Genomic DNA, 12,042 nt, shown 5'->3' with positions numbered 1-12,042 from the left:
CAAGATAAAGTTCTTCCTGTAGATGAACGAAAGAATGGATTATGGAAAGAAATGCTTTAGAAGTGATGATACTATTTAGTTATAATGCATCATACAAAAGCAAGTTTCATTTTTATTTTGGATTTTCCATTCTTGCTTTCCCTGAAATTCATTTCCAAGGAAATTCCTGAAGGTATGGCCAGACAGGCAGACTAAAATTAGTCTCTTTGCTAGAGATTATAAAAGAAGGTAATTTTCCTCATTAATTTCTTTTCAAGCACTCAGGTTCCCATAAAACGGGTGCTGGAAATGATTATTGGCAATCGAGGGCGCTCTTTCTGTGCATGTGTATAAACAGGCAATTTGCGGTAGTGAAAGGGAGAAAAGGAGGGCCGGCTGTGGGTGTGGGTGTCTGTGCGTGTGTGTATGTGTGTGTGTGAGCACACATTAGGAAGGCAAGCGGCTGCTCATTGCTTTCACATGGCATGAGGAGAGCTGAACAGGCTGCAGCACAGGAGTAATGCTGAACGAGTGAGGTTTTTAAAAACGGGATCAAGTAATCGGGGGATGCTGCGCTTTTCTCTGGAGTTCATTCTGACCTCGATATCTTTTAGGACTATTGTTAAGATCCATGAAGGACAGTAACTCGAGCCTGATGTCTGGAATGGACGCCAGCCAGAGTGTGAAGTGTAAGATAGTAGTGATTGGGGACAGTCAGTGCGGCAAAACCGCACTGCTCCATGTCTTCGCCAAAGACTGCTTTCCAGAGGTAAGGATCTTCTGCATGATTATTTTAAGCTCCCTTCTTATTTTTTTTGAAAGGTGTTAGAGTGGAGTGGAAGCAGTGGAGATAAAGTTGTCCCAGTCGTTCTTATCAGAGTATACTCTCAGAAATAAAAGATATCAAACCCTTACTTTTCCTTGTGAAGTGGGTCCATCAAGGGGACATGTTTTATACCTTTAGTAAATATATTTTATGTGGAAAATAGCATAATCTAAGGTGCAGAATAATTGGTTCTTAAGTACCACTACTCAAAAAAGCTAGTTAAAGGTATACCACATGCACTTTCTTTGGTACTAAAGGTACAAAGGTACATGCACTGTCCATTGTACCACCCCGACTACAAGGAAAAGTATAATCTGTAACCTTAAGTTCTGAGAGTGTACACTTTCTTGGAAAAAAAAAATACAATTGGTTAATGGATCCGTTTAAAAAAAAAACAAAAACGTAGCTACTCCACACTTTTATTATTAAAAAAATTGTTAGTTTTTTATGATATTTAATACACTGTAATTAGCATAAGCTTGTATTTATAAACGATTTGTAATTGTGTATTTCCATGTAGAACTACGTGCCAACAGTATTTGAGAACTATACAGCCAGCTTTGAGATCGATTCCCAAAGGATTGAGCTCAGTTTGTGGGACACATCAGGTAAGAATGCAATGTTTTGCATTTGCTTACTGCCCTGAAATAATAGTCACATTTCCATACCAGGTGAAAAAAACAATTCGGTGCTTTGATCATCACTCTGACTTTTGTACATGATGTTTTCAGAAGCTCTCAGTACGTGTCATTGAAGACTTTTACATTCCCACTTACTGCTGAGTTTCAAGGTCTGAGCTCAGGAGATGTAAGGATAATAAGATTACCAAGGTTAAGTGTATAGTCTATAAATTAGCACTTAAAGAATTCTAACTATACGATGGAATTCAACACTACGGGTATTAATTGAATACGTTTTTTCTGTGTACTGCGTAGTGAGCTCTCACTGAAAGCAAAAGGGGGGAAATTCTCAAGGACTTTGCATGATGAATGTCCAGACCCTTGCTTGCTAGGTGCGAAATGTGAATGCTTCAGGGTCATTCGAGATGCTGAGCTAGCCTGACAAAGACCTAGCCTGAGCTCATTTAGCAAAGACACGCAGGGACTCTGCTCTCTGGAATGCATGCGATGCAGAGCAGAAAGGTGGTAATTTGTCAGGGCAGGGAGCATCTCCACCCGTCCAAGCACAAAAACTGTAGTTGGAAGCACATGAACCTAGCTTATACAGTATACTAGCACAATATACTGTAAGTAACCAGTTTGGCTTTTCAACAGAGAAAATGCACAGCTCTGGATCTTGCATTCAGACAAAGCCATAAATCACATGTCTTATTGTTTGCCTTAGGTATGTGAAGGGTTGTGTATAAATCCCTCAGTCTGCGGTCTCAGAGACTCCACTGACTGTGTAAGTTGTGGCTCTATGGCCTATAGATCACGCAGTTAGCTACAGTTAACGACACATGTGTTGGAGCTTGAAGTCTGGGGGTGATTACACTCTGGAACAGATCTCCTTCCATGGACAGACTCCACCAGCTGTCTACTAAAATCTGCCATTGTGGGCTGGAGGATGGGCCATGAGAACTCTGCCTGGGCTTGACCCTCTGCTACTTTCCCAGCTGAGGGCACCCAAGTGGATAGTGGGCACAAACATAGATGATGTGTACACAATGGAAATGTATGGTCATGTCAGTCTCAAAACTTAGAAATCTCAAACGGGCAGCACTTCAGGATAAACAGGTCAGATTGCTTTGATGGAAATTTGCTGGGGTGAAGTCACTGTAGCTTCCTTTTGCCAGCATCTGCATTTCTGACAGAACATATTTAATAAATTAGTTTTAAGACCACCAGGCATCAGAATATGAATAGCTACTCAGAGTCATAACAATAGTGTACCTACTGAGTCTTAACAATGGCACAGTTAGCATTTAGTGTCCTATTTGTAGCAAATAAGCAAGAATTACTCACAGAGTGATATGGGACATCCTTTTAGTCTGTTGGGATGCTTCCTGTGGAGCCACTACTGTGACTGAGAATGTGAGAGCTCTTTAAAGTCCCCATGAAACAGCTTGAGGGCCATGATTTGTTTCCATATGTTGATGTATTTCCTATTGAAACAGGAAGCCAAGGTGACGTGATGACGCGCTTGACTGATTCACACAAGAGCCAATATTTGATCTAAACAAACTGGACAGTAGCTTAGTGAACTGGCTAAATATGGAATAAAGCAAGGAGTTTCGAGAGAGATTTTTTGAGGATTTCTCACTACCACCTTCACCCATGCCTGTTGACTTTAATGAGGATATGTACTAGATGATGAGATGCTGTGTGTTTTTGCCATACATGTTTGAGCCGAGATCAGTAGTGAGTCAGTGGTGCCAATGGTGACAGAGAACCATGAGGTCATCACCGAATGGGTCGGCCTGACAGTGCATAAAGAGAGAATCATGTTTTTAATCGGTCTAAGGTAACGAGATTACTCCCAAATTGGTAAAACACTTCTTTTAAACGTGCCTATCACATAAACACAACCTTGCATCAATCTTAAAATGAACAAACTCCACCCATTTATTATATTGTTGCTATAAGAGATAGGAACAAAAAGCTCTGAAACTCTGTTGAGACATGAACTTGTTCCATTCATGTTCAATCATTCACTTAGAATCATTCAAATTAGTTGAAAGGTTTTTTTTTGTTTTGTTTTGTTTTGTTTTGTTTGTTTTTTACAAGGAAGAGTCCATGTTGAAACCTTTTGAGACCCATGTAAAAAAAAATCTTTGCTTGAGAGTTCTAAAAGAGAAAGTGCCCTGTGTACTAGTGTTAATAAGCTGGTATGTGGAGAAAGATTGGAAACGGTAATTAGGATCCACCAATTTGAAAGTAGGTTGGAACAAAGGGCAAGCCGCCAGCTAATTTTAGCACTATTCATATCCCCTGGCATTTTCTTTTCAAGGCTTTGAGCACTCTTGTAAGGGGTTTCCTATTCCAATGACATTCCTATTGCTTAACCCACTTTGTTGAGGGAATCTGCTGGAGTGCGCCACACGTCTTGAGTGGATATTGTTGAGAAAGCCACAGTGAAAGACAACACTACATTGTGGGCTAGTGGAATGGGGGTGGGGTAGGATAGAGTTCCAAGGATTCCTGCCTTGAACAGGATAGGCGTGATCATAATCACATAAGGTCATGATGTGCCTTGACATGACCACAGGAAAGCAACGAGGGAATGTGTTCTGTGTTTGTTATGGAGACACGAGGTGATTGTGGTTAGATTTGTTGTTAGATAAATTGGCGTGCATTATGAATATAATAGTATTAGAGTGAAATATAGAGTGACTGTATAAAAAAACAAAACATTAGTCATATAAGGTATTATTCCCAAAACATTTTTAGTAGGGCTTAAGTGAAGGAGAATAATAGCAAAGGGCAGGATTTTCTCAGTGGGGCTTGTTTCTTGAATATTATCACATACTTGAATATGCATGAAGTTCAGATGGGAAGATCTGGTGAAACTGAAGATGTCCTTTTCAAAGCCATAGACTGTATTTTTGTACATTGTATCTCAAGTGCAGATTTTACTCCTGACAGATGTGATTAAGCACCCAAACACCTTCTCGCTCACAAAGGAATGTTTGTTTGTGTGATGCATACGGGCAGGGGGACACGACTCCTTTCTTTGTGTTTTAATGTTTCGAGTCAACAATGTCTCTTCTGTCTAGTTGGGGAAAAAAAGACAAATTCTTCAGATTCCTGACACTGGAACAGCATTCCTACTTTCAGACCTTGAGTTTCCAGACATCAGGCAAACAGAGTCTCTTGCCAGTCTTAATTGTGACCTAGAAAACCACGAAGTGCAGAAGCTTCCGTGACTGGAGAATTTGTGGAGTGTCTCAGGAAATTGAACGGTGACAGCGGTGTTCTTTGCATGTCAGTGGTTTGAATTTATGAGCCTGAAAAGCAGCACGTTATGGAAATGACATTTCGTGCCCTTGTTTTGATTGCTATTCCTGATGTGCCGAGACAGAGCTTCCCTTTTTTTTTTTTGACAAACAAAAGTTGTTTGCTTCTCATCTCTTTGTTATGTGTTTGTTTGTGTGTATCTATCTGTTTCTTTATTAAATACATTCAAAGATCATTGTAATTTACTTTGACCATTAAAAATACACAGTTATTGTTTGAGTTATTGGGTTTTAGGATTGAGGACTGATGCTTAGTTTGCATGTTCTCCTCATGTTTCTGGGGTTTTCCTCTGGGTAGTCCGGTTTCCTCTCCCAGTCCAAAGACATGTTTGGCATTTCCAAATTGTCCGTTGTGTCTGCACGATTGTGCCCTGTGACGTGTTGGCACCCCATCCATGGTGTCCCCCACCTTGTTCCCAGAGTTCCCTGGGATAGGCTCCAGGCTCCCCGTGACCCTGTGTAGGATAAGTGGTATGAAAAATGGATGGATTTTCTACCTCTACCTGTTAAAGGGTTCAGCCTACTCCACATCAATTCCTCCTTAAAGATCCTTATCATGATGACCCAAATTTACTCCAAACTGCAGAACTCAACCAAAAGGAATCCTATATGGCCATTTTGCTACACAAATTGTTGCTAAAAATCCATGTCTGGACATCTTCACTGTTATAGTATGCGGTAAACCTCAATAACGTCAAATGGCTTTCCACAAAATAAGAAAAATCTGGTTTTTCCAGTTATAATGCTGTATTTACTCACAGCAAAGTCTAAAAAAAACTTACATTTCATAAGACTTACTCTGGTTGGATCCTTTATTGGATGGTTAGAATGTCTCTGTGAGAAGGAATATGAGTGGCGAAATAGTTCACAGTTAATTCTCAGTAACTTTAATGGCATGTCCTCAAAAAGGCTAAAGAATTAAATTCAGCTGCGAATGCCAATGCATAAACAACCATAGTTATCAATTTGAAAGGGACTACCCTGTAAAACATAGCACTGTTTGTCATTGGTTAAGCTGTGTGTTTAACCTTTGTTTTTACAGGCTCACCATACTACGACAATGTGCGTCCACTGTCCTACCCTGACTCGGATGCGGTCCTCATCTGTTTTGACATCAGCCGACCAGAAACCCTGGACAGCGTACTAAAGAAGGTCTGTAATGCGCACATCTTTAATTTGCGGTTTCCTCCTGTGAAGCAGGAACTGATGTTGAAAGAAAGGCGTGCTCACACAGTCTGTCATCTGGATTGTTTTTGGTTTACTGGGACAAGTGGTTTATGGAAGAGAGTCTAGACTTCAGAGGGTCAAATAAAAGGTCATGCCAAGCATAAAGAGAATGTGTGGGAGGTCTGGTTGCTTTGCTTTGATTCCTGCTCGCTCACATGAGGACAAAGAATAATGGGTTATTGAGGATGTGTTTGTACGTTTTGGTATGAGAGATATATAGTCTTTGTGGGGTCAAGTGCCCTGTGACCTATGACCTGTGTTGTCAATGACACTTCTTGTGTGCTTCACATACGGAATAAAACACAATAGGGCATGCAGTGACACAGTCCAATGCAAAGTTGATTATTTACCTATAATAGCATGTCCCTAAGTTCTTTATTCCTCTTAAATTAAGCAATTTGTCACTGATTGCCAGTTTTAAATTCATTTTATTTTGTTCATTTTTTAACAAACAACACTTTTATAGTTACATTTAATGTTGCGAAATGTCCATGAAAGAAGTTAGCTCCTGTTATAACTTATAAACAGTTGTTTCCTCACTAACCTTTTTTTTTGTTTTCTGTCAAAGTTAATAAGAGAAAAGAAAAATGCAGCTTGTCATGTTTCAGACAAACCAGAAAGCATGAAGTCCTCTGTCCTGAAGATTTTATACTTCTTTTATACTTTTTAAACTTACAGACCGTTACAAAGCACTGTCACCGTTACATAAACATCTCTTTACAGAAAACTTTATCATATCAATGATTATGCAATTGCCATAGTTAAAGAACTGTTTCTAACCCATTTATTATTGGAGTTAAATTAGGAAGATTGTTTGCTAGTGTATTAGAATGAGATCACTTGAATTACAGCCTGACCTTCTGTCAGAACTGCTGTGATAGGAAATTAATCGACACCAGTCACAGCTGAGAATTTAACAGTGTTGTGGTATAAAATGGCACAAAACATGGTGGCAGAATCTAATTTAAGAACTAGATGAGACGTTTTATGAGAAGTAATCACTGACTGTTATTTGAGGCATAACATTTAATTAATTACTTGCATTCTGCTTTTGCACTCAAGGATTTCCAGATGGCTTAACGAGAAGATTAGAGTTTGTAGCTGTTTGTATATTTGGAATTTAATTTTGACCCAATGAAATAGAAAACTGACCAGTTGTTTTGTGCACAGTAATGTTTATAGAGGACATTTATGCTTTTGTTATAGAACTATGGCTACCTCTCTATTGATTACAATTCTGCATAAGAATGGTTTTAAATAATTGTGTTTTTTTTTCCCTATAGTGGAAAGGAGAGATACAAGAATTTTGCCCCAATACGAAGATGTTGTTAGTGGGATGCAAGTCAGACTTGCGTACAGATCTCAGCACCTTGGTGGAACTTTCAAATCACAGACAAACACCTGTATCATATGATCAGGTGAGTAGTTCTTAAATATTCATCCTTTATCATTTGTTTCAAGATTATACAACCCCAATTCCAAAAATGTTGGGACAGTATGGAAAATGCTAATAAAAACAAAGAGGAGTGATTTTTAAATGTACTTTGACTTTGATTTAAATAAAAAACATATAAAGACAAGGTTTCTGATTGTTTACCTAATCAAGTGCATAGTTTTTTGAAGATAAACATTTATTTTGAAATCGATGCATGCAACACGTTCCAAAAAAGTTGGGACAGGGGAAATTTAGGACTAATAGCAATGTGACAAGTTGAAACAAGAAGATGATGTGAAACAGGTGAGGAAATCGTATATACTACTAAATCATAGTATATAAGGAGCCCCCAAAAAGGCCTAGACCTTCATGAACAAGGATGGGTTGAGGCTTGCCAATTTGCCAACAGATGCATCAGCAAACAATCCAACACTTTGAGAACAACATTCCCCAAAGACAAATCGGTAGGATTTTGGGCATATCAGCTTCTACAGTGCACAATATAAATAAACGGTTCAAGGAATCCTGTCAAATCTCGATGCATAAACGGCAAGGCCGAAAACCACTTCTGAATGCGTGTGATCTCCGATCCCTCAGACGACACTGTCTTAAAAACTGTAATGTCTGTAATGGATTATCCTGACATAGGCTAGGGAATCCTTTGGTAAACCTTTGTCACTCAGCACCATTCGCCGCTGCATCCACAGATGCAAGTTAAGGCTTTACTATGCAAAGCAGAAGCCAAACATGAACACTGTCCAGAAGCGGCGCTGAGTTTTCTGGGCTCTGTCTCATCTGAGATGGACAGTAGCACAGTGGAATCGTGTTTTGTGGTCCAACGAGTCAACATTTCAAATAGTTTTTGGTCAAAACAGCCATCGTTTCTCTGGGCCAAAGAGGAAAAGGACCACCCAAGCTGTTATCAGTGTCAGGTCCAGAAACCAGCGTCTGTCATGGTATGGAGGTGTGTCAGTGCACATGGCATTGGTAACTTGCACATCTGTGAGGGCACCATTAATGCAGAAAGATATGTACACATTTTGGAGCAACATATGCTGCCATCCAGAGCAGAACAACGCCAAACCACATTCTGCCCGTATTACAAGCGCATGGATGCGTAAGCTGAGAGTGCGGGCGCTAGCGTGGCCTGCCTGCAGTCTTGACCTGTCTCTGATTGAAAATGTGTGACGCATTACGAAGCGCAAAATAAGTCAACAAAGGCCCTGTACAGTTGTGCAGCTGAAGAAATTCATAATGGATGAATGGGGGAAAATTCCGCTTGCTAAACTTAATCAACTGGTGTCTTCATTCAGCGTCCAAATGCTTAATAAGTATTATTAAAATAAAAGATGATGTTACATAGCGGTAAACACTCGACTGTCCCAACTTTTTTGTAGTGTGTTGCAGTCATCAGATCTGAAATGAGTGTATATTTTCAAAAATAAATGTAATTTACAAAGTAAACCATCAAATTATGTGTTTTCAATATAGTACAGGGTGCACAGGATTTTCAAATGACTCTTTTTGTTAGTTTTTTTTGTATTTTCCATACTCTCCCAACTTTTTCAGAATTTAGGTTGTAGTAAGAACTGTTTGAAATGAGAGACAAATGACTACCAGCAGTTTAAGCCCTTTTATATCCTCATGCAGGGATCAAACATGGCCAAACAAATCTCAGCTCCCTACATCGAGTGTTCCGCTTTGCAGTCAGAGAACAGTGTGAGGGACATTTTCCACGTTGCCACTTTAGCCTGTGTCAACAAGAGCAACAAGAACGTGAAACGCCAGAAGTCCTCCAGAGCCACCAAGAGGACCTCACACATGCCCAGTAGACCCTATCTGGAGTCGGTAAGCCCGGACATGCGTAAAGATAAAGCCAAGAGCTGCGCAGTTATGTGAAGGATCTGGAGAACATGGATGGGTGTCGAGGCAAGGGAAAAGAGAAGGCACAAGATATTGGTACAACTACTCAAGTGAAGCAGTGAGGGATGCGGGACGATGTCGTTGCACTTTATATCCTTCTGTGTCTGTCCTTTCTGCCCCACCTGAAATAAGCTAACCAAAAAACAAACGGTGCCACAGAAGAAAAGCACTAGGTGTTGGAAAGACATCCATGCTAATACAAAAGAATTCCAGTTCTTGGAGATTTGGAAGGAAGTTCTGAATAATCTACATGGAGAATAATCTACATGAAGAGTATGTCTGACATGATAGGACATGAATTTTGGGACATATTTGAAATACAGGTCAAGGAACTTTTCTGATTGTGTTTGCAGATTTTGTACAGGAAACGGAATGGAAATGTTTGAAGGAAAGCCACATTCATGCAGCTAATGAGCTGCTGTGGAATTTTCCCACAGTATACAAAAACAAGGCACTTAACAGAGAAAATGATGCGACAAACACTGTGGATAAACCTGGCTTTTTTTGGTTGTCTTTCTGTTTTTCCATCTTCTTGCCTTGATGATTTGTTCAGATGAGAATTGGATGTGTGTTTGTCAAAGTCTCGATACTTGTAGGTCTGGAAATAGCAGGAGACTGCCTGAGCTTTCCAACAGTTGTATCTTTGTGGTGATGCTAACCTCAGAACATTAGTGCTTGTGTTCCTCTTCGTTCTTTTTAGAAAAATGCCAAAGAAGTGTCAAAGTCAAGCTTGTGTCTCATAGTGCCAGAGTTTCCTGTTTAGACTGTTTTGCTTTATGTGCAGTCTTAAGTGTTTGATATATTGTTGGTGGTAGTTCTGGCTTGGCTTGACGAGCATATCTCCATGAGTGACTGGGTCTTGTGGAACCAACATTAGTACTGTGTCCAACTCCAGTGCCTCCATGTGTTTGCGTGTTGGTGTACCCAAGCTTTTCATGGCCTGGGTTTTCAGTATTGCTTGAGAGCCTTTTAATACCTCTGCCTAATCCATCAGCACTTGGAATTTCCTGTAAGAGAATCATCTCAGCTATGCAATATGCTGACTTTGGCCCGTTTTAGCAATTTGAAAAAAAAAAAAAAAAAAAAAAAAATGGCTGGCCTGGAGAAATCCGCATATCCTCTTTGAAGAAACCCACTAGACTTGTCCTTGTTTTTTTTACATGCCCTGTTTGATCCGCTGAGGTAAAAATTTCTCCGTAGTATCAGGGGAATGGAAGTACATCTTTAGTCCACATTAAAAGCAATGCTTATGCAGCCTCAAGCACCAGTAGACCCAGCATGAAACTGGAACACAATCTGGCTGTGGGATTATTTCCTGTTATACTGGTCACTACCTTAAATAACTTTCATAATTTCCTTAATAGGTGAAGATGCTGGACTTTGTTACACTTCGTTCAGATAGGTGCCTCACAGTTCTCCTTGGCATTTTTATTCAGCTTGCAGGTTTATGCCATGATTTACAATATCCAGTGTTAGCTGTAGAGTGTCAGCTTTTTAATTTTGAATGTTGGAATCCATTGTATGTCTGTATGATATGTTTCTGCAATATTTATTACGTTTTTTTTTGTTTGTTTGTTTTCTTGAAAATAAAATGCAGTGTACAGTGCAATACTCTCTGTGCTATTTTTTGTGGGGGGATCAATAAATATTGTTGGATGTATATAAGCAGTAATTCAAAACTAAGTAGATTTCAGTTATTGTTCAGACTGGCAACAATAATAACTGATATATTATTTAAAAGATGCACATCTTTAAGATGAATTTCTTCTAATATAGTTGGAGTGCTCTGCAATCCCAAGTGTAACAATCCACTGAATTGTCTAAATCCCACGCCTATGCAGACATCATTTCCAATTAATGTAACACAGATTTTATATGACTGCATTTTGTCAACTTAATCTGCAGTTAAATGAAAATCATTTCACACATTGCCATTTCCACATGACAAATCTATCAATCTTACACTCACCTCTGCAAGTAACGGATACGAATATCTTCTCAAATCCATGTTCTGAATTTTGTAAACACAAGGGAAAAAAAGGAATAATATTTTCAGTGTGAGTGAAGACTTTGGGATCTGACAGATGATTTAAATTAGGGTCATCAGACACACACAGTTGGGTTTTTAAAGTCATTCTGGAAATAAAACGCTTCTATTAACTCCGGCATGCAGGCCGATTTGCTGCGAACAGAGCACTGCTGATGTTTGAGATGGAAAATTTCATGCCTCGCTAATGTTTTGTTTGCATTGTCTGAGGAATGTGCATGGCTGTGCAAGCCTTGAAGGATTACACCCACAGCTGTCAAGAGCTATTCTTAAACATATCTGATTAAAGTCTGTACTATTGCATCATATTGGAAGGCTAGCAAAGCTAAAAGCAAAATAATTCTCTATATATACACCTTTATGGTTGAATAAGTCAGGCTTAAATGGTCTATTGTGTGTCTTCGTGATGCTTAGCAGTGCATGCTGCAATAAAAGATATGCACAATGCCAGGCTTATCTTAATTTTCACCCGTATTCCATAAAATGGGCTTTATTTGGTCTATTCAAGAAGAATGAGGGACTCTGTTGGGGTACCCAGACTAGAAAACCTTCTCACCTTATCTTAGCACAATCACTCTCCCTTACTCCCCTACTTCCAACCGCCTTCCTTCCAAATGCTTTCCGTAAACAAAGTGTGACATGGTGCGTGA

At 39.5% G+C, this 12,042-nt stretch overlaps 1 protein-coding gene across 2 annotated transcripts; it reads left to right on the top strand.

The window, feature by feature from the left end:
- The first annotated feature begins 379 nt into the window (after nt 1-379).
- LOC128608609 (rho-related GTP-binding protein RhoE) lies at nt 380-10,954 on the top strand. 2 transcript variants are annotated; one of them, XM_053626476.1, is made up of 6 exons: nt 380-510; nt 594-748; nt 1,326-1,413; nt 5,803-5,912; nt 7,271-7,405; nt 9,073-10,954. In XM_053626476.1, the coding sequence occupies exons 2-6, from the start codon at nt 611-613 to the stop codon at nt 9,319-9,321; spliced, it is 720 nt and encodes a 239-aa protein (XP_053482451.1). In that variant the 5' UTR covers nt 380-510; nt 594-610; the 3' UTR covers nt 9,322-10,954. The 2 variants fall into 2 exon arrangements, with proteins under 2 accessions (XP_053482451.1, XP_053482450.1); XM_053626475.1 differs by having other exon boundaries at nt 381-748.
- The last annotated feature ends 1,088 nt before the right edge of the window (nt 10,955-12,042 follow it).

Source organism: Ictalurus furcatus, chromosome 6 (assembly GCF_023375685.1).
Source record: "Ictalurus furcatus strain D&B chromosome 6, Billie_1.0, whole genome shotgun sequence".
In the NCBI taxonomy this organism is placed as follows: domain Eukaryota; kingdom Metazoa; phylum Chordata; class Actinopteri; order Siluriformes; family Ictaluridae; genus Ictalurus; species Ictalurus furcatus.
Note: the sequence above shows the minus strand (reverse complement) of the source record. Positions and strands in the feature narration are given on the sequence as shown.

Excerpts from the sequence above, each read along its gene's own strand:
- LOC128608609 (XM_053626476.1), top strand. The coding sequence starts at position 611 with ATGAAGGACAGTAACTCGAGCCTGATGTCTGGAATGGACGCCAGCCAG. Across the intron at positions 5,913-7,270 it reads TGGACAGCGTACTAAAGAAG|TGGAAAGGAGAGATACAAGA; the intron begins GTCTGTAATGCG and ends TTTTCCCTATAG. Across the intron at positions 7,406-9,072 it reads CACCTGTATCATATGATCAG|GGATCAAACATGGCCAAACA; the intron begins GTGAGTAGTTCT and ends ATCCTCATGCAG.